At 40.5% G+C, this 27,973-nt stretch overlaps 1 protein-coding gene across 1 annotated transcript; it reads right to left on the reverse strand.

The window, feature by feature from the left end:
- Positions 1-243: 243 nt before the first annotated feature.
- On the reverse strand, positions 244-27,879 carry NCBP1 (nuclear cap binding protein subunit 1). Its single transcript, XM_071424554.1, has 23 exons — positions 27,738-27,879; positions 27,515-27,600; positions 26,742-26,842; positions 25,532-25,688; positions 24,397-24,504; positions 23,770-23,891; positions 23,203-23,272; positions 22,338-22,553; positions 21,647-21,744; positions 20,329-20,392; positions 18,021-18,131; positions 17,555-17,619; positions 16,758-16,820; positions 15,371-15,445; positions 14,200-14,303; positions 13,240-13,362; positions 12,754-12,856; positions 11,314-11,407; positions 8,714-8,817; positions 7,944-8,058; positions 4,126-4,269; positions 3,597-3,710; positions 244-2,700 (listed from the first exon to the last, which is right to left on the reverse strand). Exons 1-23 carry the CDS (start codon positions 27,769-27,771, stop codon positions 2,587-2,589), a joined length of 2,385 nt encoding a protein of 794 aa, XP_071280655.1. The 5' UTR covers positions 27,772-27,879; the 3' UTR covers positions 244-2,586.
- Positions 27,880-27,973: the final 94 nt, after the last annotated feature.

The following is a 27,973-nucleotide window of genomic DNA, read 5'->3' on the forward strand; positions in this document are numbered from 1 at the left end:
CTTGTCCCTAGCAGCACATATGCTTGCCTCACATGGCTGCGGGCAGGGGAGCATGTTAGACCAGCTGTAGTGCAAGGAGGTGAAGGCTTGTGTGTGAAGTCAGGGTACCAGAACTGGGAAACAAAACTGCTGGGAAACAAAACTGCTTCACACCCCTCTGCATTTAACACCAGCATAACCCAGCACAAAAACTTTGCTTTAATGTCCCCCAAAGAGATTGGACAAACACTCTCAGCAGCAACCTGCTTCACCTTCATTTATTTTTGTTTTTGTGTGCATTTTCTTCCAACCACACCACATTTCTACAGCATCTTTACACTATCCACCAATTCATATTTCAGCAGTTCCAAGTTTCTCCAGTTAGCCGCTGGTATCACTACATAAGCATTTCACTCTTTCCTACAGATCCAGCCAATTTCCCAGTCAAGTCAGGTGTACAGCATTAGACCTAAAAGAAGATGAAGGTGTCCAACAGACTCAAGAAATGCTATCAAAGCCCATGCTCAAAGCTTGGCATGATTGGAAGTTAAATCAGTTTTGAAAGACATTGCTATTTGGTTTTAAAACACAGGATTACACTCAAGCATTTGCAACTGTATCCCCAGCATCAGTAATTGTCAAGGCTCAAAGAAAGTTACAGGTTTGCAAGTTCTAACTGCATTACCAGTTTTACAGAAGTCACATTTATAGTCAGAACCCTCACCATTAGTTAATATCAGAACTGATACTGACCCAAGCCAGTGAAAAAACTATTAAACTCCAATTAAAACCTTTAAAGTATTAAATGTTTCCTAAAAATTAAAAAAAAAAAACAACACGAAACCCTATTTGATTACTCAAGAACATTAACAGAGAAAGATCTGAAGCATAAGTCCGTGCATGACTGACAAAATCCTTGCATAAAGCAAATTTACAACAAATAACAATACACCCTGAAAGAATGGTGGGGGGTGGGAAAATCAGTCAAGTCAGAAAGGGCAAGCAGAAAAAGTAGAAGTAACATATCTAAGTCTATGAGGATATATAGGGTTGCTACAGGCCACACACAAAAATCAGATGAAAGGTCAAAGCAAAATGTTTAATTTTTTACCCTCCTTGCTTATTCAGGAGGTCATTGGTCAATGTACAGATGAAATGCATTTCTAGGTATAATACCTAAAAAAAATAATTTGTACAGGAACAAAATTACTCAAACCACGTAATTTCCTAAGCTAAAACTAAACAGCACTGAGTATGAAATTCTTTAAAACATTCACCTGCAAAATGAAGAGACCATAAACAGCTTGGAAGACCCCTGCATGCTGACGGACCTGAGCACCTAAGGCAGTGTCTCTGCTACTCACTGCGGTACAAAACACTGGTTTGGCTCTTATGTACCTCATGTTACTGGCCTAACTCAAAACTAAGCCTGCTTTATTTTTAGTCGTGGTCTCAGTCTAGGCCTCTCCTGTAATGTGTATCACTTAATTCGGCATTAAAACACTTCTCAAGACATGGGAGCAACGTGCTGCTGTCACGTTTAAAGCGAGGGAAGCCTAGCAGATGCAACCGTTGTTGCCAAGCCAGATGAGGTGAGAGCACTTGGTTCATCCACTGTCACTAACAGGAAGATTTCTGACATCCTGCAGGCCTGCAGGTCCAGCCCAGCAGAAATGTGACAGTCCAATGAGTTACAGGCTGGAAGAACAAAACAAGCTCAGCACTGTCTGGAGCATCTGGAGCTGGAGCTGCCAATACCTAGGTAAGGCTTGCAGCATGGAAGTCAGAAGTTTGTTCCACACCAACTCTTGCTTACTGTCTATTTAAAAGAGAAGACTGCTACCAAGAGCAGTTCATGATTTCTTGACCACAATGCAAAAAGAATTGCATTTTTCAGAAGTGGTCCATGAAGTTTCTCTACTGACTGTTTATAGATACTGTAAGAAGACACTAGACAATACATTTATAAAACCTATTTCAATTTTACTATATGTTTTTTCAAACTGTGAAAATCTATCTGGCTTGGTAATAAAACAAATTTGTATGCCCTATGCTACTTTGAAAATGTGCTTCACATGCCCAAAATTAAGACAGTTTTCCTATGTCATATACTAGAGAACTTATCCCACTGCTCACTGAGAAGGTGCATCCCCTTTCATACTCACAAAACACTACTAATTGTTCCTCATTTCTGAAATTAATTTGATTTAAGGGACAAGCAGAGGTAACAAATTCAATTGCTCGGGGTTGGCTTTTTTTGTTGCAAGGTTAGAAATATTTTTGGGGGGAGGAGTGTGCCTGATTTTTATATAGGCAAGAGGGGAGAAATAAAATTACCATCATGAAGAGAAAAGTCAAACTAAATTAAAAGACAACCAAAAGAATTAATACTTTACTTCACAAATATCCCCTATTAGTCATAACTTTTAAGGCTTACAATGCTTACATAGTTTGGTTTTTTTAGAACACTCTTTTGTTTTATATAGGAGCACGTGAAAGCCAGTTTTAGTAAAAAAAATTCTTCCATCCCCATGTTAAGTTTTGCCATTAAAAAAAATTAAATTTCACTAAAGTCCTGCAGACAAGACTCTGTCCACGGATGATCCCTCAGGCCTGCAGAGCACAGAACTGCTGAAACACAGCCAGAATGTGGTGGTCCAGTTCAGCTGTAAACAGGAGGTTCTCTAGTGTCACCATGTACTGCTGGATTATCTGGTGGTGCTGGCAGATAAAAAAAAAACACAAACAAACCACATATGTTTACTGTTTTTACATTTATATCAGAATAGGCGGAGAAGTCAAGATATGTAAGAACCACAAGTGTTCTTATCTGAATTGTTTAGCACATCTAATTTCCACAACATAGCAGCCATGGATAAGAAAAGCATGATGCAGAGGCACTGCTGACTGCAAGAATGAAGCCTGTACTGAAATGCTGCCTTGTGCTCCCTGTAACTCCTCCCTCATGGATACTGAGCTGTGTGTAGGATCCAATGCCACTGCAGGTATCTTGGGAGAATCATGGTATTTCCTTTCCTCTGAAGACATCTAATACCAGGGAAGGATTCATCCCCAGGGACAATTACACCAATGCTTCCATTCTTCAACACATCTTGCGCTCGCACAGGTATAACCTCCTGTAACTAATCACTTTCATCCAGCCACCTGTGCTTATTAACTGATTTAATACAGAGTCAAATATTCAAAAAACATGTTTCGTAGTTATTTACGCACCTCACTAAAAGGAATCCTGCAATATTTTAATTCACTTATTTAAAACATGTCTATTTTAGCATTCTTGCTTGTTCACAACTTTGCCCTTACTAAAAACACACAGTTAAGTGTAAATCAGTGAAATTCATAACCACATCTTGAAATACTTTTGCAGTACGCTTACAGTGAGGAGATTCTCCACTCAGGATCAGTCACTCCACCTGACTGCGGCAGAGATTTGGCCAGAGCCAGAGAGTTGTGACCTGGCCCCACACCAGCCCCTGGGGACAAGGTGCTGCTGCCACCTACTGCTACTCTCGGGGAGCCTCAGCCCTCCAGCAGCTGAGCTTTCCCAATGAAGCATGGCCCCGCCAACACCCTTCCAACTGAGAAATTAAACTTACCTGCAGGAAGATCTGCTGCAACCTCTCTATACAGCTCTTGTACCAAGGTGTAAATACATCAATTCCACCAGTCTCGCAGCGCACTAAGTGCTCCGTTAACAACATAATGAAACGCTGCAGTAGGGGAGAAAAAACCCAAACTTATTCAGTCTCATCAAACTAAAGAAGAATCCTAACCTAAGGTAAGAAGATCTGGGTGTCAGAATCTTTGAACAGCACTGTGAGAATAATTATTTTGCTTGGCAAATACTGAATTTAGTATGAAAATAAACCAGCTACTTTCTGGTTGTTCAGGAAATTGTTTGCTAGCAGAACTCCTCTACTCCTAAGCACTTGAAACTCTTCAGATCCTGTTCCAAACCAGTCTTTACAGAGGGATGATCTGGATTGACTCTAACCCATGGTAAAGTCATCAACCCCTTCCCATATTCTTATTCCAAGACAATGCCCAAGATAGTAGTGATGCTGAAAACTTATAAATCAAGTAACTTTGAAATCTAAACTGAGAAGACACTTTGAACATCATTACCTGGAATATAACAAGAAAGAGATTCTTCTGCTCACTCTGGGCTGACTCTACTTTTTCCTGCAAGCGCTCTATCTGCTCTTCCAGTGGTCCATCTTCCCGATCAGTGCTTCGGTCATCATCATCATCGTCATCATCACTGTCTCGCTGTAAATGACAACAACACAGGACTTAACCAGCAATTTGGCAGGTGTGCATACCATTAATGCCGTCCAGTTCCATGTGTGAAAACGTCTGCAGAACTACTGAAGAGCAGCACACAATTCTAGATAAAAATTTGGAAGGAAAAATGCTAATACAGGAACACCCTGGAAAAAAAATTACTAAGATTTCAGAGAAACTAAAGCAAGCATAGAGACTTATCAGAATTAAGGCCTTTTCCTCCAGGAAGGCGCTGCAGCTGACAGCCCAGCTGAGGTGCCCCTACACCAGGGCATGCAGCGTGGGCAGCAAACAGGAGTTGGAAGCTACTGTGCTGCTGGACAGTTTTGACCTTGTTGTCACTCCTGAAAAATGGTAGGATGGATCCCATGACTGGAGTGTGACCAACAACGGCCACAGGCTGTTCAGAGGGAAGAAAGACACAGAGGGATTGCCCATCAAGAGTTGGGTTGAGTGTGAGAGTCCCTGAAGAACAGCCATGAGCAAGTGTGAAGCTGGTGGGTGATGATCCCAGCCCGGGCAGCACAGGGAGCCTTTGGTCGGTGTCTGTGCCCGGCTCCGACCAAGCAGAGCCGGCGGACGGAGCCTTCCTGCTCCAGCTGCAGGAGGCACCCTGCTCACGGGCTCTGCTGCTGCTGGGGGACTTCAACCACCCTGCCCAGGCTGGAAAAGTAGCTGTAGGCAATCCTTGAGATTCCTAGAAAGCATGGTGGATAAATTCCTGACCCAGGAAGTAGAGAGCCCTACAACAGGGGAAATGTCACCTGGATCTGTTGGTCACCAACACATGGCAGCTAATGGGGAATGGCAAGCCAGGAGACAGCCTGGGATCAGTGATCATGCCTTGGTGGAATTCACAGTCTGAGGGATATGGGTCAGGAAAGGAGTCAAGAGAGGGCCCTGAATTTTAGGAAAGTAGACTTTCAGCTCTTCAGGGACATAGTCAATGAGATTGCATGGGAGACTGCCCTCAGGGGCAGTGGAGAGGAACAGAGCTGGCAAACCTCCAAGAGAGCAAGAGCTTGCAATTCCCAGGAGCAAGGAATCAGACAAGGAAGGCAGGAGGAGACTGACATGGCTCCGCAGGGCACTGCTGGTCAAACTAAAAGGAAATAAGCAAATGGAGAAGCAGTGGCAGCAAGGACATGTATCCTGGGAAGAGCATAGTAGGGGTGGGGTGGGGAAGGCCAAGGCAAAGCTGGAACTGAACCTGGCAAGGGACACAAGGAATAACAGGAAAATATGCCAGCCAAAAAAGGGAGGTCAAAGAAGGTGTGTCCCCTGACAGACAATGCTGGTATGCTGGTAACAACAAATGAGGAGAAGGCTGAGGAACTCAAGCTTCTTCAAAAGAACTTCTTTTCATGCCGTCTTCAATGGTAACCCCTATTCCCACATCCTTTGAGTGGACAAATAGCAGGATGGGGACTGTGGGAGCAAAGTCTCTCCCACTCTAAGTAAAAATCAATTTCGTGGCCACCTGAAGAACTTAAAAGTCTACGGGAGCCAAGGAGATGCATCCTAGAGTGCTGAGGCAACCAGCTGATGTAGTTGCCAAACCCCTCTCCATGACATTTGAAAAGTTGTGGCTGTCAGGTGAAATCCCAGGTGACTGGATAAGGGAAAACATTGTACCCATCTTTAAAAAGGGTAGAAAGGAGGAGCCCTGGAACAGCTGACCTGTGAGCATCACCTCTGTGCCTGGGAAGATCATGGAACAGATCCTGCTGGAAGCTGTGCTAAGGCACATGGAGGACAGGGAAGTGATTTGGGACAGCCAGCATGGAACAGGAAGGCTGAAGACTGGAGCCAGTGTTTTGAAGTGGGTACTCCCTATATTCATGATCAAAAAGGCTACTCTCAGGATTAGAAAGGGTCAGCGTAGAAACTGATCTACTAACTAGGACCATGACATGCTTCACTGCGTCAAAAACAACACAACACCACCACCACCCACAAAATACACCTAAGAACCAGCTCAGGTGACTAAGACTTAAACAAGACTACAAGGCATATCGGAGGAAAGACAGGATCTGATGGATTATGGTAAATTCAAACACAAGACACTACTTTAGTATCATATACTTGTTTCTGTGCAAAGACATCCATAAATCACCAGTTCAAAACTTTAAATATCTGTAAAAGAAGCATATGTAACTTGGGATAAGTGCGTTAACTCACCTACAGCATAGGAAATGAAGTTCACAACCACAAGGCAGGTACAGCTCTGAATCAGTATAAAAAATGAAAACTTACCAGAACAAATGAGAATTTAATTTTATTCTCTCTATAGGAACTTGCCTTTTTCCCATCTATAGCGGTTTCCTGAACTCAAAACACTGAAGGACCAGATAAATCATGTAAGCATTGGACCCATTCCATGGTAAGGGAACACTCTTCATGCTGGGGAAATCAAAACTTCCTCTAAAAGGAATGGTCATGCAGCAGAGCAACAGCCTGCAGAACTACTCACTGTTGCATACAAATATTTCTTCCTGGCACAATACTCATTTAAAGTACTAAGTAATAAAGAGCTGCAGCAAGAGACAAGGACAGAAATTAAAACACTGATATATTTAGAGATTCCAGAGAAGCTCTTTGCCTCACATTAAGATCAATGACTGCACCTAAGTCTTCCATAATCACAGGCATTTATTAACTGCTCATCAATGTAGACTGAGAAGGCAACCAGGATGCCTGTTGCTGTGAGTGAAGGAAACAAGATGAAGGCACTGGGATGAACCAAGCTGAGAGTTATTAGCGATCTCTCAACAGAAGCTTCTGGACAAATGACTGACTTGAGAGCTTTCTTCAAAAAACATCAGCAAGCTCTGTGTCACATTTTGACATTGACCTCATTCAAAATTTTGGAGCTAGCTAAGGGTTTTATGGAGGTAAACACACTTACAGACCTCAAAGAAACACAGAAATTCTCTCTTGCTTTCTGCAATTCAGAATATTTATAAACTGACTTAATTCTGTCATAACTAAGTACTGCATTCAGGCAAGCTTCCTCGGGCCCTATCTTTTCCAGCTGCCACAGATGAAGACACTCACTCCATTTTACTGGCCCACTTGAGACAACAGAACACAACAGCAGCTGGTTCCTCAACAGTTTGCTGTATTTAATAATGCAAGATCATGCAACCATACTCAGGAAAATAAGTTGGAAGAAGGAAGTGCCATGCCAGTGTCAGGATCCAGCAGCATCCATCAGAAGAACAGTAACAGCCAACTTCTCAATTGCAAATAGCTGTTTCTGTGCACTTCTGCATGGAAGCCACAAGAGCACTCTTTTACAGAATTTACTATAATTTGTAACTGTTCTTACTGTTCTCTAATAAGGTAATTGGAATCCAGATTAGAAGGCAAGTGGAAGTTCATATTGGAAGAGAAACTTGTGAGAGAGAACTTGAACAGACCACATATGTATAAACTCCTTTAAAAGATTTTACTAAATTCTTAAATTAGTATTACAGCTAGGACCAAGAACATGCATCGGATTTTTGATGTCTCAGTGCTACAGCTGACCACACCTCTGCAGACATACTTCCTGAACAATCATACATATTCAGTCCTTCCCAAAATCAACTGTGTGTCTGTACATCAGCATGCAGTCTTATATACCTTGGTTTAAAATTTACAAACAAATTACTCACTCTTTTGTGCTGCCTGGCCAATCTTGCTTTGGTCTCCTCCAGTTCTTTGTGAATCTTCAGGACATGCTTATTCATCTTACGAATTGTGGAATGTAAGATCTCCCAGATATAAAACCTAGGAAAGACACACAGCTCAAAACCACATTACACACTACGTGAAAATAGGAAATGAAATGTCATTTTTAAAGAGAAAAATAAGTGGGAGAATTAGAAAATCTATGTATCATTTAAGGAGACATCTATCTGCCAGAGTGAATGAACACTCAGCATACAGGAAAGCATACTTGTAATGCAGGAAATCTTAGCAATCAGTTCTTTCCTATTTGTTGCACTACACTTCAAAGTCAGAATTTTATTTCATGTACACACTGCAAGAGTATTAACACCAAACTTGACTCCTCAGATCAAACAGTTCCGATCTCAGTTTGCAGTGCACCTGTGGTGGCACAAGTTACATACCACCCCCAAAGGCCAGGACCGTGCCCAGCCAGCAGCAATACAACACAGCAACAGACTGTCTAGGAACAGCTCCACTTCAGCAGGCTTAGACACTGCTAGCAAAATTACATGCTAGCAGCAATCTTGCACTGTCACGCCAACATTCATACCCCAATTCAGAAAGAAAAGTGTTAAAGTACGTATTTCGTAGAAAGGGTAAAAGCCCAATTGTACCTTATTCCACTACTGAGTTTTCAAAGATTGAACTATGTACTGGCGAGTTAAAATAGCAAATCAAAGACAAATAACAACCCAAACCAAGTTCTTGTTACCTGGTAAAATCATGTGCCAGCTCTGAAGAAAAGATCCAGTTTGCTACTGCAGCACAGTCAACAATTTGCGTCCGAATCATCTTGTCCACAAGCACAGCAATCATCTGTATTTTGTGAAAAACAATACAATACACACAAAATATGTGTAAAACGTTCCATCCTCAGATAAAATCAGAGATGACTCGATGCAACACTACATCAAGTGGTATTACTGAGTAATTTCAAATACGTTAACAAACTGGGCAGTCTAGCTTAAAATATTTCAAATGAGGGGATCTGTATCAATTACATAAAGCATTCTAACTCTGTTAACAACCATACCTACTTCTGAAAGTATCACTCCTTATTAGCATACATACTCCCATACAAAAGCAAAAAATACAAAAATCAGAGCTGGAACTGAGGCCTTGAGAGACACGAGCACTAGTATTTGACATCAAAGTACTCCAACCAGAGTACATACACCTGTCAGATCACCATAATGAAGGAGCTGCTGTTAGCCTACTCTCCTTGAACTGCAACAGCCCTCAGACACGACAGGAAGCTTTTCTCTACAGGGCCCATTAACTTCAGGACAGAACGAGCAAGCATCGTGGAGCCAGTGGAAAGGTTTACTTGCCACAGGCGCTGCCATGATTCTGAGGGAGTTGCAAGCCATCTAGCAGGCAACTGCAAAGAAGAGTTACTGACTAAAGAAGATGCAAGCTGTTCAGAAAAAGGGCCTTATCTTAGTTACTCATGTGATTGAATGCCACAGTATCTAAGAACCACAGCCTGCACTGTATTTATCCTTACAACCACCCGTTGTCAAATGAGGAAGTGTAACAAACCTCCTTATAAGGAAGGAAAATTAAAATAACTGAATGAATCATACAGAGGACTCAGCACTCAACTTTCAAGTCCCAGGATAGTATCCCTATGCTCTATTTGTCTTTCTGCATTGCCAGGAAGGATTTCTGATTACTTAGCCTGGTCTTCCAAAAAACACACATCTAGGATTTCAAGGAAATATTTAACCTCAATGTTAAAGTTTCTCTTTATGAAGTCACCACCACCAGCTTGCTTTTAAATCCAGGGACTACTGCCTCCTGCTATTAAGTCACTACCTGCAGCACAGACCACTCATTAGTGCTTTAAGCCATATAAGCATTGTTGGTCTGAACCAAATCAAAGGATGTTCCCACAGACGTGGGAGTAGGGTGAACATCCTGAAAACAGACTCTGGACAAGTGTCCTGCTCTGAAGGCACCATTCCTTCCATGTGACAAAGAGGTTGAAGATTTGGGAATAAGAAAAAAGTTCTTGATCAGAAGCAAAAACCACTGAACTACAGTAGAAGCAAGAGAAGAAAAAGTTCCATGATTAAGTAGAAGAGCAAATAGCAGACTTTCCTAAGTTTTGCACATGAGATTTTTTTTAAAGGGATCTTGATTTATTAATAAAAATGTAACATGACTATCTAGTCTGGATTTGAAACCTCCATCTCAGTTTGGTAATGCTGTGATACAAAGGAATGAAGAGGAAGCTGATTCAGGTATTACATTGCAGTAATGAAATTTCTTCTGATCCAGTTAAAAGGCAGCAAAAAGTAGGTCAGACTGTAAATGTCACATTTGCAAGGTCAGTAAGCTGGGTAGTAAGTTAAATATATATTTTTTTAAATCCTCATTTTATGATGGTTTTTAAGAGATGTAACAGCTTGCACAGGTATCTTCTAGGTGCTCATTTTTTCCATTAGAGAATGGACGACAGGTCTAGTAGAAGATGCAAGAATTTACTCCTAGTTCTCAGTGGCATCACTTCTTATAGTCTGGCCTCTCTGCAACTGAGAGGCACAGTTCACTTTCCAGTAAGACAAACAAACGGGCAAGGAATACATGAAGTAACGAATGCAGGCAAAGTCAGCCCAAGTTCCTCATTGATTTCTATTCATAGAATGACAGCTGATGTTAAACACAATTGCTGAGAAGAAACAGAACAGCTTAAACAACTGAGACATCTTTTGTAGGTCTTTTAGGATGTCAACTCCTCTGGCCCGAGAGTGAACATTATCCCAGCACTGTCAGACTGATCTGTTCTGAACAGCCACTACTGCAGCTCTACTCACCCTGCCCACACACAACAGTGACTCCAGCATGAGCTCTGTGTAATAACTGGACAGCTTCCACTAGCAGTTGTTGTGGGGAAAAAAAAAAAAGCCCTAAAATCTCTAGGCTTCCACATTTCTAGGATTGTGGCCTGTTTTAGAAATGAGATCTACATCTTGTTTAAATTTATGTTGCTCTCAAACTTGGAACAAAGCCATGGTTTCAGCAAAAGTTATTCTCTTGTTTAACAACCAGCATAGTTTGAATCTGAGTCTTAAAGACAGTCCTAGCTCTTTCACAGTGAATTCTTCCCGAGAAAGAAGCAGTACCACTGATGGCATATGTTTTATGGCCTTCATTTGAGTAGTAGCAACAATAAAAAAAATCTAAACTTTCTTTCGAATGACAATAGACAAATCTTAAAGGATATAAAACAAACTGTACATTTTTTTATTCATATACGGCCTCTGTGAGCTGAAACTCACAAAGATCCTTGATATTCCAGCCTCTTACCTGTGGATGATTCTTCCAAACCTCATACACAACTCTCAGAACATGAAGCTTCCCTTCATCACTTTCAGCAAGCGTTTTGAAGACTTCATGAAACCTTTTAATAGAAGTAAGTAGTCAATGGATAGGCTGGAACCAGGTCAAAAGAGCAGCAGATATAAGGCAAGTGGTTTACATTGGCCAAAAGAAAATTATGTGCATATCTACAGCATTTCTTAGACAAATGTTCCCTGGAAAATATTACCATCCTGAGCTAAAATAGTCTACAAAGAAATGACATCTCCTAACAGCAACTTACATGCTAGTGGTGAACCTGCTTCCTAAAGCTAGGCTACATTTCTCAGGCTCTCAGAAGCAGGAGGCACTTTTCTGCTTCGTGTGCTTATCTATACACAGCTGAACCGAAATTTGCTGCCTTTTTAGCCTTAGACTTCCTCTTAACGTATTTCTCTAACTTCAGACACTTATCTTAAGTGCCTCTTTTCCAAGGAGAGGCTGCTAAAAGCACCTATTTTAGCAGTTACTCTGACTGCTACACTGCATTCATAGCCCAGCTTATTGTAATACAACTATAAAGCATAAGAGGCTCTTCTTGATCTCTTGGCTGCCACTGCTGTTGTGCAGCAGAGAAAATATCATGGTCTAAGCATTTGAATCACCCTGCCTCTTTTACTCCTGACTGCAGGTTACTACCTGCAGATTCTTATCAACATTGCCTCTGTAGAGCTTCCAGGTGCACATTTTTGTAGTAGTTTTATCTGTCTTTAGGGCCAGATAGAAAAATAACTCATTAAGATATATGTGACTACCTTTCATGTAACAAAACCCCTTAAAATCAACTCCAAATCACAAAGGATTAAAAAACATTACACTAATTTAGCTAAAAATGGTGCAGTAAATTCTTTGCAGTTCCACCCTATCTTTAAGGGATGAACTCTAAACTCTTTTAGGATGGATTTTACTCTGCTTTGGTAGACAGAAGAAATGAACAGCAGACTATTTTGAAGTTTCATGTTTTCTTTTTCTTTCCTTTTTTTTTTTTTACACAAATATAATTGTCCTAGATTCATATTCATAGTACAAGATATTGTGATGGCAGCTACCCAGTCACTGAAATGTAGGGAGAATCCCTTTTTCTTTGCCATAATCAGCAAATAAGCAATACAAAAATGAAGTAATTTTCCAAACCTGTCTCATTTATATCACATGGCTGCAATGTATACATTTCTGTTAATTCCATTCCTAATGCATAATACATCTATATGTATAATGTAGGATTTACACTACCATTCCTTCAGTAAGCATGTCATTAGCTCTCCTAGTCATATTGCTTTGTGGAGTACCAACAATGCTGAAGCTTCATTCCCCTTCTTTTATCATGCATTTCACTGTCAGAATTAAACTGTTCTGTGAGCCCCAAAATAATGCAGATATTATACTTACTTTGCCAGGGCACTGAAGGAGTGGCTGAAAGACTTTGCAGCTAGATGGAGCAGAGTCTGAACAAAGACTTCTATTTTCAGAGGGTTGAAAGTAAATCCTTCACCTGCAAATTATTTGAAGTTGAAACTATTAAATACTTCAAGTACAGCATGTAAGCTACTCATACATGAAGGGATGGAAGCTCTTAGGGCAGAAGCACTGAATTTCAGAACTGCCCTCTGCCACTGAAAGCAAAGGGGATGTTAAGTTCTTTTATTCCATCAATAATTGCAAGCACACCTCAAGCACCAGGTTATCTATATAAGAAAAAACAAGCAGGCCTCTGCATGTAAGATGTTCACAGATAAAACCTAGCAGTGGTGTATTTACTGCTCAATTGAAACCAACTACTAGAAAGAAAAGATACAGGTCTGTGAACCAACACATTCAGCTCCAAAGCATGGCAGATCAATCTACACACAGAATAAATGACAATTTGTATCTTACCATCATCATCATCCTGGTTTGGATTAGGTACATCTTTTAAAATGCTGAAGATTTCATCATTGCTGGCCTTATTTTTAATTGCAATTGTTAAACAGAGTGCCACAGTATATCCAGGAAGAGACCCTGAACAAAAAACAAAAAAAGGTCAAAAATGTGGAAAGGCAAGTAAGCACTCTTAACATCAGTCTGCCCCTCAGAGAAACAAGTACTCTTCCCAGCTACACCTAAACCTTGGTGTTTCTAATATCATTGTCAACCTCAATATGCCATAAAATTGATCAACACATTTTCTGGTCTTCATGTAAATTCAAAATTTGGAGTAGAACTTTTAGATGTGAGCTCAAGCAATCACATTCCTCACTAAAGCTCTACTTCAGTTTCCACCAGGTTTCTAAAAATACAATACTTCCTTGTTTTTCCTCACTATATCTTTGATGATGACACTTTTATGCTTAGGACTGTATTTACACTGAGCAATAAAAGGAATAATAAGGTCCCTCTCTACTTCAATCTTTATGGTATCTGTTGCTTCTGTATGCTCATTAAATCATGTTTACTGGTAAAATATTCTAGTGCTCCATGAAGTTCAAAAAATAATTTCTCATTATCACTTCAGATGCTGATTTCCATAGTATTGTGCTCAAACAGGTGAAATAGATGAATTGTCCAATTTCAAACTTCTGGCAAATAACACTGCACAACACCACAGCCATATCAGCAATAGTATCTTGATGTATCTGGATTTTCTTTGCTTCATAAGTAGCAGACAGGATCTTATTAGAGAGATCCAGGCTTAATACATATTAATTGTTCATGTGAAGCATATCTACCCATATGAAAATCATGTATATTTGATCTGTATTCTTTTTTATCAAAACAACTCATATTACAGTCAGTTTAGTGTGCTCCCTTGCTCTGAAATACTTCTTCAACTTGACTACTAGTAATTTTAATACTTACTATTGCTCTCATCTCCGTATTTGTAAATGCACACTGGATTAGCAGGACTGAGGACAGAAAAACTTGCAGGAACAATGTCTATTATTCGCTGATGGTAGGAGAGTCTGCAAATAATAAGTTCCACAGCAGAATTAAAAAGGGAATAACACCACAGCTAATGAGTTCTTTATAATGTTTTTCTGTATATAATGTCCATAGAACAAGATTCAGGATTCCTATACAACAGAATGGTAGTTTCTGCAGGGTGGTAAGAGCTGAATAAACCAAACTTATTAGAATATGCTTTCTATTTTAACTCTGTGATGTTAGAGTTTCATCTTCATACAATTAATTTGCCTTGTGAAAAGGCTGCCTGGTAAGAAATTTTATGCAAAAACCTGTACTGCAGAAAGCTACTAAGATGTCAGTATTCAAAGTGGGAAAAATATTAAACCAGACATCTTCATTTCACTTTCCAGGTTCATTTCACTCTCACAAAGACTTAATTTGCTATGAGAGTTTTCAGTGAAATGGAAGACTGCCACAGAAAAAAATGTATTTGTTGTGCAGCACAATGCTTTCACACTTCGGACATGGAATTCACCCAAACCTTGATTGTTTTCACGTAAGATGCTGAATAACATAGCCTTTTTCAACTATTTCGCTCTTCTATACCACTCTTAAAATCTTAACAATTTTAAGCCCAGACTACTTATCAGAACTACTGATTATGTAGTCTTGTTGGGGTTGGAGATCTTGTTTGTTTAGACAATTGTTCGTTTGTTTAAAGTAAATGAACATCAGAGGCACGTAGAAAAATCAAGACTAGGTTCTCAGTTTTTAGTACAATTAATGGTCAGTTCCCTTATATTTCTGTGAATGCTGAATAGTTTCCAAGAAAATAGCCTAAGTTCTCTTTCTTCCCATGCCTATGGTGAAGCATGTCTTTATGTAACTACGGTGTGCATGGATAGCTCGCTACTGTCTACATCACCTGTTTGTCCCTCTCTTTAAAGCAGTGTCCTACAGCAGGTAAACCAGATTAAAAATCATACAAACAACAGACTCATCTTTTACCTGAAAATTAATTTTAAGAATTGATGTGCCCAAGACAAGAGTCAAGTTAAAAGGAATCTGGCGGTATTCAGATGAAACTTTGCCTTGAATGCAACTATGGAAAGATCATACTTACCGCATGCACTTTTCCAAAACCTCTCTCACAAATTTGGGTTTGGGTTTTTCAAGGTCCTGAGTAAGACAATCTGACCTATCAAATGACAAAATACAATGGTTTCAGCAAAAGCATTTTGTTTTGTTAGTCTCTTTTTGGCTTGGTCTGATAGAACAAAACAATAACAGTCTGACGAAAATGGGGGTGCTGGACCATTAGAGTGTAGGCACTTTAAGTCATGGAGGTAAGTTAATCACTACTTCCTTATTGGCAATTAGCATTGCTGGAATTTCATATCATCTCTGTGTGATAAATTTTCAAGTAACCTCCCTTCCCCTACCACACTAAAAATAATTTGTGGATATGGTTAGCTGGCTTTCCCTTTCCTTAGGAAAGGAACCTTGAGTGATTTTACAGTCTGTTTTTCCCTCAGCTCTTCTGGCTGATTTCAGATGCATTGCAGGTAAAGAAAAGCCTGAAATACAGTTACTTGCAAGCTTTGTGAAAAAAGTCTCTTGTGAGAGAGATCCACAGAAGCACTGCCATCAAGGAACATTCAGGCAAACTAAAATTAACTCTTTGAAGACTGCTGCCTGGTCAGTTACCATGGATGCATGCCAGGATAGCCACCAAGCACTCAACTCCACAAGAGGACAGTGAATGAAACTTAAATAAAGCCACAGAACCCTATCGGAAGGTTGAACCCCTCTCCACAAGGACTCTCAGGCAGATCACCTACAGAAAGCAGGTACAGTCACAGGCTCTGGAAACTACTCCATGGAGGACTTGGCCTCAAGGGAATCTCCCTTGCTACATGGGTGCCTGGAACAGAAATCTCAAGGAACCTGTGCACAGACATTAATGGGCTCCAGGGAGCTCCTGCTACAGATTCAGGTTCAAAATCTGGCACAGTAGGAACAGATGGCAGGGCAAACTCTGAAGGAACTTCAGGCACTAGGATTTGGCAGGTGGCAAAAAGACCACAAGGTCTGAAGGATAAAAGTTATAATGAAAGGTTTAGGGTAGGGCAGAGAGCAAAACAACAGAATGAATTCAGGATACAAAGAGTAAGCACAAAACATTGAAGTAAAGAAAAGGTATGTGGAGGCATTTCGGAAAGTTTGTTAGCAACTGACAGAAAGTACAGGACAAATTAAAGGGATCACATTTCTGCTTCCCTTCTTTAAGGAATGCATACACTGGCTTGAGTTCACCAGGGACAATACAGTGATTAAAGAGATTACCAAGATAATCTCCTACTGAGTGCTGGTGGACAGATAACAAAAAGTCTCTGATAAGCTAGAGGAAAGCCATTAACAGGGTCACGATACTGTGACACTTTCTGGATGTGTTTGAAACGTTAAAGTTTTAGCAATATCAGGTTTGAATCCAAAGGATATAAACTTACCAGTCTTCCCAGCTCCAACGGAACTGAAAGTTGCTCAAGTGGTGCGAAAACCAGTTAATAAATCTTAATTAATAGAAAAAAAAAAGCTCTGTTAAATGTCAGAAATGCAGAAAAACTTTCCGTTGAGCTTTTCTTATAAATGCGTTCCACTTTTCCAAGACGAGCCTAAACTCTTTAAGCTATTACAGCATTAAACAGGTTGTAAAACCTGAGATACAAAGGACTCAGTTTGGAAAGTCATAAAGGTTTTATGGACAAATAGCCTGTCAAGTATTTCACATGAACAGATCAAGTATTTAACAACCAATTAAAATGTAAACTTACTGTGAATACACAACTTCCACATTTTCAATGAGTCATTAAGCACTCTCCTACTCAATGCAGACTTCATTGAAAGGCTAAAATCACCACCATTCTCCTCCTCTGGGTGGCACATATGCCATCAATTTCTCTTTCAAGTCATGCCCCCAACCACTAGGGAGTAGGCACAGTGTGTAGCAGAGTGCTACAGTGCAACCATGAACAATTCTTAACTCAGGAAAATTGTCACCGATCTCAACTGTCCTGCACAGACAGCTGGACTTGTCACCTGCGGGGGGGCATTCCTGGGAGGAGAGGCAAGCAGTAAACCCTCCACCTTCTCTGGAGATCACTCAAAGCCAGAGCTCCCAGAACATTTTGAATAACATCAGGTAGCTCTAACAAGATACTTTCTGACTACTCTTTCCACAGCCTCTTTGCTTTCTTCTACACTGGATATCAAGGAACGTTTTCTACCATCTCCAAAACACACTTACCTGTCCACACATGTGGTATTCATTGTATCCAAACGCATGTAGAGCATTTCTGTGGCTTGTGCAAGCTTCAAGTTTCTTATTAAGGCTTACATAAAAGAAGTAGGTAAGTCAGATGTTTTTCCTTTCCAGTTTTAGTAGAATGTCATCAACTTTTTGTACTGGAAGCTCCCTGAGCCTACTCCAAAATCAGGTAAATCCACAGTAGACAAAGCAAAGAATATTGTGAGTTCCACCCTGTAATCCCAACCTCTTCTTCCATTATGGCATTAGCCATCAGCCAACAAGACTGCTGGCTTCTTCCACAGAAGGACAGAATTCACATCATGCAACAAGCAGTGCAAGTGTTACAGGAAAAGTTTCCTGCAGATACTGTGAAATATTAATAGTATTTATTACTGTCCCATCAGCTACAGAACAAACAAAGACTTCATTTCATAAATGCTCCTCAGGAGCACAGAAAGGATACAACTTGTGGTAAGGAGCCAGGCTGAAGTTTGCACAGCTCAATCAGCAGCGTTGTGTACATGACTTCAATATGTGGTGGAGACGGCAGCTGAAACAACTCTGCAAATATTACCTGTGGGAGAGGAAATCACAGAATAAGAGCACAGTTCAATGTGTCCTGCACAACTCTCAGCTTCTCAACAGTGGCCATCAATCTTAAATAATTACCTATCCCAAAACACTTATATTTTTCTATCAAATGCACATTCCAGGAAAAAGAGAAAGAACCAGTAAGAGGCAGCTGCATTAGTAGAGACAACACTCTATTAATACAGTCCACTCCAACTGCTCTTATCAGTTCATGCCAACACAACACCAGCATTACACTGTATTATGTCTAACAAACATAACATGTAAGTGTAGAAATGGGCATAGTTATAACATGACCCACTGCAGTGATACCATATGATCTGAGAAATGCAGAAATAATCTGATCTAGTTGAGTAGTAAATAATGAAGCCTAAGCATTTAGTATGAAAAGAATATATGCATTAACACTACACTTTTATATTTTCCATTATGTCCTCTTTTCTCCTATACAAAACCACATATAAATAAAGTCACAACTTTAAATTGAGAATTACAACTAGCATTTCATACAACAAATACATATGCTCGCCATCCCTTGGAAAAACCCTTCTAGGAAACATGAAAATAATCCTGCAGTAAGCATTTGTGGTTTTAAAGTTTGCCTATAATAACAGCATGTCAACCTCTGAGTGCTAGGCAAAAAATCATCACTGTACAACATCCACCTTTGAGTTTCTGTTTATTTTGTATTCCACTCTCAACTAAAATTAATTTCATCAAAGGAGTCGGGAAACTTTGATTCATTATGGTTGATCAGTTTCCTCTTTAAATTTCTGAATAATACTTAAAGGAGCCTACTTGTATAACAAATCAACATCAATTTCTAAATTTCGAAACATCACGTGAAAACACATTGGCTAGAACTTGTTTTTCTAAGGAAGGACTCAAAACCATGAAGAGACTGTAAGATGCTGGGGAACCTTTCTGTGTCAGCATAATTTGGACATTTTGTTCAGAATGATATGGCCAAAAGGTAGGGAGAACTCTGTTGGGCAGAAATGGCTGAATGTTTAAAGATAGGAAATAATAACTGGACAATCAGTTGGATTCTGAAACTCAGTGAAATTTCATAAGGAAAAAAAGGAAATTTTTACAGTGTTAGTCATAGAATTTGTACACTTTCAGTTTTTTCATCACTTTTTACAGCACTTCAAGATACTGGATGTAAAATCACTGCATATGCTTCAATGTTTATTAGAAATAATAAAATTATTCCTAATTTCAACACTGCTTAATGTAATAAATTTATTATGTTCTGAAGTGTAAAATTTTTACTCTGCAGAGTAAAAAAATGAACAGAGGTGACCAAAACTCATGCAATTTCACAGCAATCAGAATATTTGGCATTTTGGTGGCAAAAGTAATTCTCAATCCTACTTTAAGATCAATATTCTACATGGGATTATTTCTTGTCATAATTAAAAATTATGACATCATACTGAAAAAATCATACTTCTAATTACTTCTTCATAAAGCCTTTATACAACAAGATGCTTTTATTGTACTTTGTTAATTCCTCTGAATTTTTGCTGAAAATTAGCGAATATGGCTCTGCAGCTTGAAAATACTTTTCAATGAAGGCATTAAAAGAAGATCTGTGCTGCTTAGCTGGTACATGTAACAGCTACCTAGAATTCTTCAGTAAGGAGAATGTCCCAGAGGAAACATGTTGCTACTGCACTACAAGTTCTTTTCAGGACTAGTAGGACAAAACAGTTTACACGATCAAAATATAAAATCACGCAGAATGGCTGAGTCTATCTGGATATCATCAAGTCTAAAGCCCCCTGCATACTGCAAGAGTCACTTAGACCAGGTTGCTTAGGGCTGTGTCCTGCTAGGTTTTGAACTTCTGCAACTCTTCCACTGCTTAATCACCTTAGCATTAAAAATAGATTTTTCCTATGTTTCAATTGAGTTCCTTGAATTTCAGTTTTTGTATGTTTCCTCTTGAATTTTAGTTTAAAACTGAATGCACCAAGTTAAAATGACATCAAAAGCACAAGACTATCACTCAAGTGTGCATAACCTGCTCACTTAAAAGCTGCTGGTTGAATTTAACAAAATTCTAGTTCATTCCCAAATCAAACTGTACTTTAAGGAGCCTATAATGGATCTAACAGGGATGTGTTACTAATGAAATAATGGAGCACCAAAGAGGTGATCTCTAAAATCCATACCTCTACTATATGGTAGTTCAAAGGGATCTTGTTGTTTCCTGGATAGCTCAACAGCTGTGCAGCACTGTAAAACCAAAGACACATTAAATTCAGACATAACACAGCAAATGGGATATAAAACTCAAGCAAGAGAATTAAAGAAAATTAAACAGCACCAAACAAATCAATAATCCTTCAAAAATCTGCTATTTGACCCTCAGAGCACTAAAGAAAAGAAATAGCACATGACTCACTATCACTGCCTAAACTATGATATGTAACAATGTACTTTCTGTGCAGCAGTAACACTGCTTGAACACTATCCTGCTAACCACAAAGGTTTAGCACAGAAAGTCACAGTGATCTGTAATTGTAGCATGTGTACATGAAAAGGGGAAAAAATTATCTCAAACAATTATATGTTTGGAATGACTTGAAAATACAATTAAGCTAATGTTTGTATACGAAACTCTTATGTTTAAAATGCCTTATCTTTAATCAGCTCATTATCACCTATCACTTGTGCAAAGCAAACAACTACCTCTGGCAAATCTTGTATCTCTCTTTTACTGTCCTCTGAGAATTAATGAAGACTATCCCAGCAACAGCAACAACACCAAATTTCTAGTTTCTGCTGGATCAAAGAGCTGCAACTACAAAACTTTATCACATGCCATCACCACAAACATTATTTCTAGGTTTGCTAGTTTTCATACAGAAGTGTGACAGCTGTGGCAAACCATCTTGGTTATGAATTATCCACATCATACAGTGTTTGGGCAGAAATAAAGAAAAGTGCCCTGACTGCCTCCTGGCACAGCTGAATTGAAACTGATGAAATCTGGCCCTGCAGTGACTTCCCAGAGTGAACTCAATTATCTCTGGCATGTAATTCCCACAGGAAGCACAACAAGGAGGTGTCCATAAACACCAATGCTCAGTCAGCTGCAGATGAACCAGCTCCATGCTCAGTGCCCCAGCTAATCAGCATTCCAGGAAGGACAACAACAAGACATTTTCCACAGAGGTCCCATGAGGAATAAGGCATGTCTGCATACTTTTTGCAGCACATACCATATTACCAAGGGATTCCCTTCCCAAGAAACTACTGCTCTCTGGATTACAGACACTCTCTGTTATCTGGATGTTATGGATACACAGTATTCCGGGCAACAGTTTCAGCACCGATAAATGCAGTAAATAAACTTTCACCACCAGCTTCAAGAAACGTTTGATCTGCAGCTCTTGCCTAACCAATGCAGGTCATATCCCCACTGGCACCAAAGCCACAGTAGCATTTAAAAAGTGCCACAGCCTCCCAGTACTAAGCTTCTCCTACCAAGTCTTTCTCTCTTTCCAGTGAGATTTGATGATGCAGTGGAGGTTCTCCTCTATCACAAATCTCTCAACGGAGTGGCTGCCAGGCATGACAGGACCCTGGTAAGAAAAAGTGAACATTCATGAAGATCACTGCTAATGCAGTGGTACCATAGGCAGCAAGCTTTCTTAGATACATTTACAGGTAGAAAAAAGTTGCCCAACATCCACATAAACACCATGAGGTCTCAGCTGCCCTGTATCCTTCAGAACTAAAAAAGCTGGTATGACACATTTCCACACAAACCTCAGAGTCACCCATGTTTAAAACAAAACAAATAGTGGGACTCATTAGAAGAAGAGATAAGAACAAAGTTAGAGAACATGATTTTAAGTTCTGTAAGATTGTAAGAGCATCTGCTTCTTCCCTTGCTTTGTGGAATCACTGGAAAAAAAAAACCCAGCTAAGCTAGACTACAAAAGCTTAGCCTAAAGCCACAGAGTGGAAAGAATACACACTCATGGTCTTCTCCACTGCAAAAACCAGAGGCCAGTAAGCAAAGGTAAAAGGCAGAAGACTCAATTTTGCTGCTGGCCTTCCAACCATTCGCTGTCCTGGGAGAGAGGACTTCACATACATCACATTTTCACCAATATTGCCCCAGGAACCTAACTGTGAAATTCACTCACCATTCCACACAGCAATTACTCACCTCAGGGTCATCCGTGTAGTCAAACATCCTAAAAATAACCCTTGGCATCGGGTATACAGAATCTTCAGTGTGGGGTGGGGGTGTGAAGGGAGGCAGATTGTGTTGCAGTGCCTCACAGAGCACGCTGTCAAAAGCCAAGTAGGGCCTCAGGATGTGCCGCTCTTGCCAACGGTCTTTTTTCAATTTCTGAATCTGAGACCAAAGGCAGTCTAAATACTGAAGGGAAAGGTGAGAAACATTAGATCTGCTGAATCTCTGAACAAAAAGGGCAGTTTCCTGAACTATCTGAAATGTATACATTCCTTACTACATCCAGGAAAAAAAAAAAGTTTTTTAAACTGCTGATTCAATAAACGAACAAATAATTTAAGAACCCTAAATGTCAGAACTATTCCTGAGTCCATACAGCTTTGTGTCAGCAAAATTTAACTTCTGGCAATTTTTTAAACACCAAAAGGCACCTCAGGAGCCCCAGAGAAACTACAGCAGAGAACAGTCACTACTCTTTGGTGGTATTAAAAGCATCATAATATCCCAGCATGCTCACAGTTTCACACAAAAATTCCTTTTAACATGAAGCCCTGTAACCTACAGATCAAAATTCAACACTACAATTTACTTCATAAGTTTTCCTCAGGGGCTTGCAGCAAACAACAGAATCCCCTCCTTCTTACTCAACTCAACCTCTTATTTCAGCCTTGCAAAAGAATTCCCCATACAGAACTTTTTGGAATCAACGGCAAATAGGAGGCAAATCAAAGCATTCACTCTTAAGAGATGCCTTCTAATTTCATGATAAAAGAACACCTCAGCAAGAAGTTATTTTTCCAGCTTTCTGAAGGAATGAAGTGTAAAGTCTAGTTACCTCTTCTTGTGGATGTGGTTTGTCAGCAGTCCACACTTGCAGCATGGGTACATGAATCTTCTGGCGGCGTCTGTTTAAACAAGAGAGAAAACATGATCTTTAACAGACTAATTTAGGACAGCAGTCTTGTTTTTATTGTGTGTGTGTGTGCTACTATTCATTCTCTTCAGCCGACAAAGTCCACAGTAGACAAAAAACAGGTTTGTGATCCTTAAAATACATTCGTCATAGTAACTTGACAACATCAACTTGAAGCACCTAGACAGAAAGCAACCACACTGTACAGGACTAATGCAACAATCTATTTGTATTAACAGCACACTTACAACTCCAGCTGCATGAGCATGAGCAGAACAAGACGTTAAACATACCCTAGAACTAGACAAGACTGTAAAGCTTTTCAAATTCAAAAATCTCTCCACCTACTGCATTTTTAGGGCTTTGTTCCCCCCACAAAATGGTTCACACCTGAAGTTTTAGAATACATTAAGGTGAGCAAAAGTCAAGACTATTACTTCACACTTGAACAGACACCAAAGAGAGTGTTTGTAACCAGTTACAACTTACTTCAGATAGCTTTCTGCCTGAGACAAGAGACGATCCATTTCAGCATCCTTCTTCTCATATAACTCCTTTCCAACCCAAGGCAAAGATGACAGAAATGCAAACATATACCAGTCACATCGCACCTAGAGGAAGGTAATACACCAAAACTTGAGTAAGCTCCAGCAGATTCTGTACACATGCATTTCCATTTAAAACATCAGCAAGTTGTTTTGGGGGAATGTAAAGACCAGCAGTTGCAACTGGACAGGCAAGGCACCAGAAAAATTATTCATGCTTGAAAAGTATAATTTTTCACTTGAACTGTGTTAGGCAGACTTAAAAAATGGGATAAATGGCATCACTTTCAAAGTTCTCCAAATGTTCAGTACAGCAGAAAAGCTAGGCACACTCTGCAATTTGCAGAGTAAGGTAAAATAAATTTCAATTTGGCCACTTCATCATACTTTCTTACTATACACGTATTTCCCAATTGCCACAGGCTCCTTTCACTAACGCTCAGGAAACTGCATGTGTCAATCCATTTAGGCTCCCCTCCCTAAAACCTCCCTGTTTTAAGCATAAGGACTGAACAAACAGTACAAACAAATTGTGAAACAGGCCCAGGGAGCCCCCAGATCTTTTGCTTACTTGGGGTACGTCCTCCTCCTGGGTCACACTCACAAAGTTCTCAAACATAGCTACCATTGAAGGCGCAGCTATTACATGGCAATTCACGAGATCAGACAGAAAACGTACCTAAAGAAGAGAAAAAGAACATTCTAAATTAATACATTTTGATCTGGCGGCACACGTACAAATAAACATTACTGAAATTATTAAAGTAAACCACTAATAAAAGTATAATACTCATTCAGTACCACAAAGGCTGAAATACTGCACACTGCAAAGACTCACCTTTCAATGACAAACATCATACGTGCTGCCTAACATATTGTTCACTATAATGTCCTAATCCCTCCCACTGCAATAACATAAGGATAATATTCCTAAATAAGGAATAGTAGGAAACATGCAAACTGATATTACAGAAGAAAACCGTGGTACTTCTCTCTATTCTATACAGTATCAGATAACAAAAATAACAGAAGTTCTAGCAATTAGAGTGTATTAGTAGAAGTGTCCTACAGTTGACCTAACATCAGTCTCTTGACTAGAATCTTAATTTTCACCAGTGGGATTCATAAAAAGGTGGGGAACTTGGCAGTGGGCTTCTAAATCAGACACTGCTGAGGTGTCCAATACCTTACAGCAGACAAAATCTATAATCAGCAAGGATGGAGCAAATGGTTTCAAAGACAACCAGCACTTAAAACTGACGGCTTGATCATTACCCTTATCAGAAGAATGTAACCAAACATCAAAAACAGCTTTTAAGAACTACAGTGGTTATTTTCTTTTAAATTTTTTTTCCAGAGGAGGCACAGGATTGTCATGTACCTCTGAATAGAAGGCAAGTGGACTTTTTTTTTTTAATCTTTAACATTTGACTGAAGGACAAACAGCGAAAAGTACCTCCGTTTAACACAAATTGAATTTTTCACTCTGAAAAAGATACTGTTGGAAATAAATTTGCAAATGTAATGTGACTCCTCGTCCGTGAGAAAGAAAATACTTCTCACATAACACACATTTCCTCTTGGAATATTTACAGTGTACTGCACATTGATGGCAAGACACTGAAACACACATTGCAAGTAATAAAAAGGTGAAAGGAGGAAAGAAAAAGGACATGAAGCAAACAGACAAATAAAACTCCACTTACTAAATGCACAGCTTCATTATACATGTTGACTTTCAGACATTCTTTAAGCTGACGAATCATGGCTTCCACGAATTCCCCGCCAAAATTGTAGTTCCTGGCATTCAGCAAGCCCACCAATGTCGTGTAAACAGTAAGCTTCTCTGGTAGCAGACGTGCGCTGACACAGAAAAAGAAATACTGTGTTAGCTGTTTGTTCATCGCGTGCCAATTGGCCACAACATTGCATCTTAGAATCTGCCTGCTCTAAGTCAAACTTGCCTCATGAGGAAATCAGAAAAGATAGCTGCTATCACTTTCTTGTACTAAAAATTTGCTTTTTATATATATACCTAAGTGCTGACTATACCGGAGGGTTGGAGAAATAATATTAGTGACAGAATTTATTGCAAGAATGCAAAAAGTTGTTTTAAGTTCGCAATGAATAAATAATGTTATACACAGCATGGGAAGGTCAGGTCCTACGGTAAAAAAGTAATTTACGTCAACCATTTTTGTATACCCGTAAGTATACTATAAGCGGTATCCGTCCGCTGCCCGGAAAGGAAGCACACTAATTACCTTTTAATAAAAACATTGCTACAAAATAGACTTTAAGTATCTGCAAAACCTTAGCACAGGTGTAATAGTCTGCCACCACACCCTTCCTTCGGACTTGTTTTACCCGATGCAACAGATCCTGCACAATCCCTCCCTCAACACCATCGAGTGACCCTGACATGGCACCTCTGCTTCTGCACTTTGCGAGGGAGAGGAAGGAGAGCTGGCAGCCACCAGAAACCAGAACCTGGTTTCTGCTCCTCTCGTTCCCAGTTCCTATCCTCTAGCAAATGGGCTTACAAAGGCATGAGCACATGCCTGCCAGGGAAGACAAAGCTGCGAGAAATCATCACAGATAACAACAAAGGTAGCTGTTAGCAGCCACTTCGGTGGTATTAAGCACTTAATGTGAAACAGGATTTTGCCCGGCATTGCTGTGTTCCCACAGCTACTGCAGACCAGTTCTAATGTTTCATCTACCTGCTTCGAGCTTGAATTATACCCAGTAAGTTATGAGCTTCTTCCTCTATTTATTTCATTTGTAGTAAGATAAACTCTAGGCTATGACAGCAATCAGGAACAAGAGCTATTCATGGCTTTTAAACTACCTTAAACACTAAACTTATGCACAACGAAAGCACACCCCACCTTCCCAGACCTTCTCAATACGTACACAGTACATAGTATTCTTAGGATCTTGCTTTTGTAATTTGGCAGATCAGCTTCCAAAACACCAGCTAGGCCCTCTAGGTTGCTCTCCAAAGACGAATTACTCTAAAATGAAAATAGAAAAAAAAAACGTTTTATCAACCAGGCAAAATGAACTAGTTCAACTCTCACATGCAAGACAATGAAGCTGGACAAGAGCATTCTTTCATGTCGCCTGATTTTTCAAGGCAACCATCCACCAGCAGCGAACATCTGTTCTCGCTTGCCGAGGAAGAGCTGCACCCGACCGCCAAGCTCCCCGGCTAGGAACTTTCCCCAGGGATGCAAGATCTAACATCACCCCGGGAACACCCCAGTAGCGCGGCTGAACATTGATTAACAACACCTTGTTTTTCAGACCATCATCATCTTTTGTTCTGCCACCCCCGCCTCCTCCATCAGCCCTATTGTCGGGACTGGAAACTTATGCTGCAGGAAGACCATTTAATTCTTCCACACCCTTCCCAGGCTAGGACCATCAGCACCATCTTTAGATACAATAGTAACTATCCTCCGGCCGTTTATCGCCGATTGGGAAGCACTATGCTACGATTTAAACCCTTACCCGCCACAGCACGTGGCTTAGCGAAAAAACGGCAACTTTCCCCCCATCTCATAAAATTAGTATTTTTTTTGAAGGTCGCTGCTACCGACGAAGTGCCCCCACGCCACGCACGGGAAGGGGAGAGGGCGAAGGGAAACAAGGCTTTAACTCTCCCGAGCCGCCAGCCCGCCTACCTTCTCTCCCACCCTGCAGATGAGCGACTCGAGCCTCTCCTCGATCTCCGACGGCTCGGACGTCCTCCGCCTCTTGTGGGGCTGCCCTGCTCCGACAACACACCGAGCACAGCGTTACCCACGCCGCAGAAACCCTGCTGCTCGCTCCTCCATCCCGCCGCTGCTCCATCCCGCCCAATCCACCCTCCCTGCCCGGCCACCTCGGGGGGGACGCGGGGCTCACCATCGCTGTCGTCGCTGTGCCGCCGCCGTGACATGGCAAGGAGTGGCGGAGAGGAGCAGGCGGAGAGGAGCAGCCGGGAGGAGCGGTGAGGAGCTGTGCGGAGCGCTACAGAGCTCCGGGAAGCACTGGGCCGAGACACCCCGCGCGGGCCGACCAAGTGCGCCGCCTCCCCGCCCGCGACCGCGCTGTTTCCGGGGCGGGCACGGGCTCTCCCGCCCACTTCCCTGAGGAACCCG

Source organism: Agelaius tricolor, unplaced genomic scaffold (genome assembly GCF_023055355.1).
Source record: "Agelaius tricolor isolate 1412-34295 unplaced genomic scaffold, bAgeTri1.0.p SCAF_4, whole genome shotgun sequence".
NCBI lineage: Eukaryota > Metazoa > Chordata > Aves > Passeriformes > Icteridae > Agelaius > Agelaius tricolor.

Excerpts from the sequence above, each read along its gene's own strand:
- NCBP1 (XM_071424554.1), bottom strand. The coding sequence starts at position 27,771 with ATGTCACGGCGGCGGCACAGCGACGACAGCGATG. Across the intron at positions 15,446-16,757 it reads CGTTGGAGCTGGGAAGACTG|GTCAGATTGTCTTACTCAGG; the intron begins GTAAGTTTATAT and ends GTCATTTGATAG. Across the intron at positions 8,818-11,313 it reads TTTGGAAGAATCATCCACAG|ATGATTGCTGTGCTTGTGGA; the intron begins GTAAGAGGCTGG and ends CACAAAATACAG.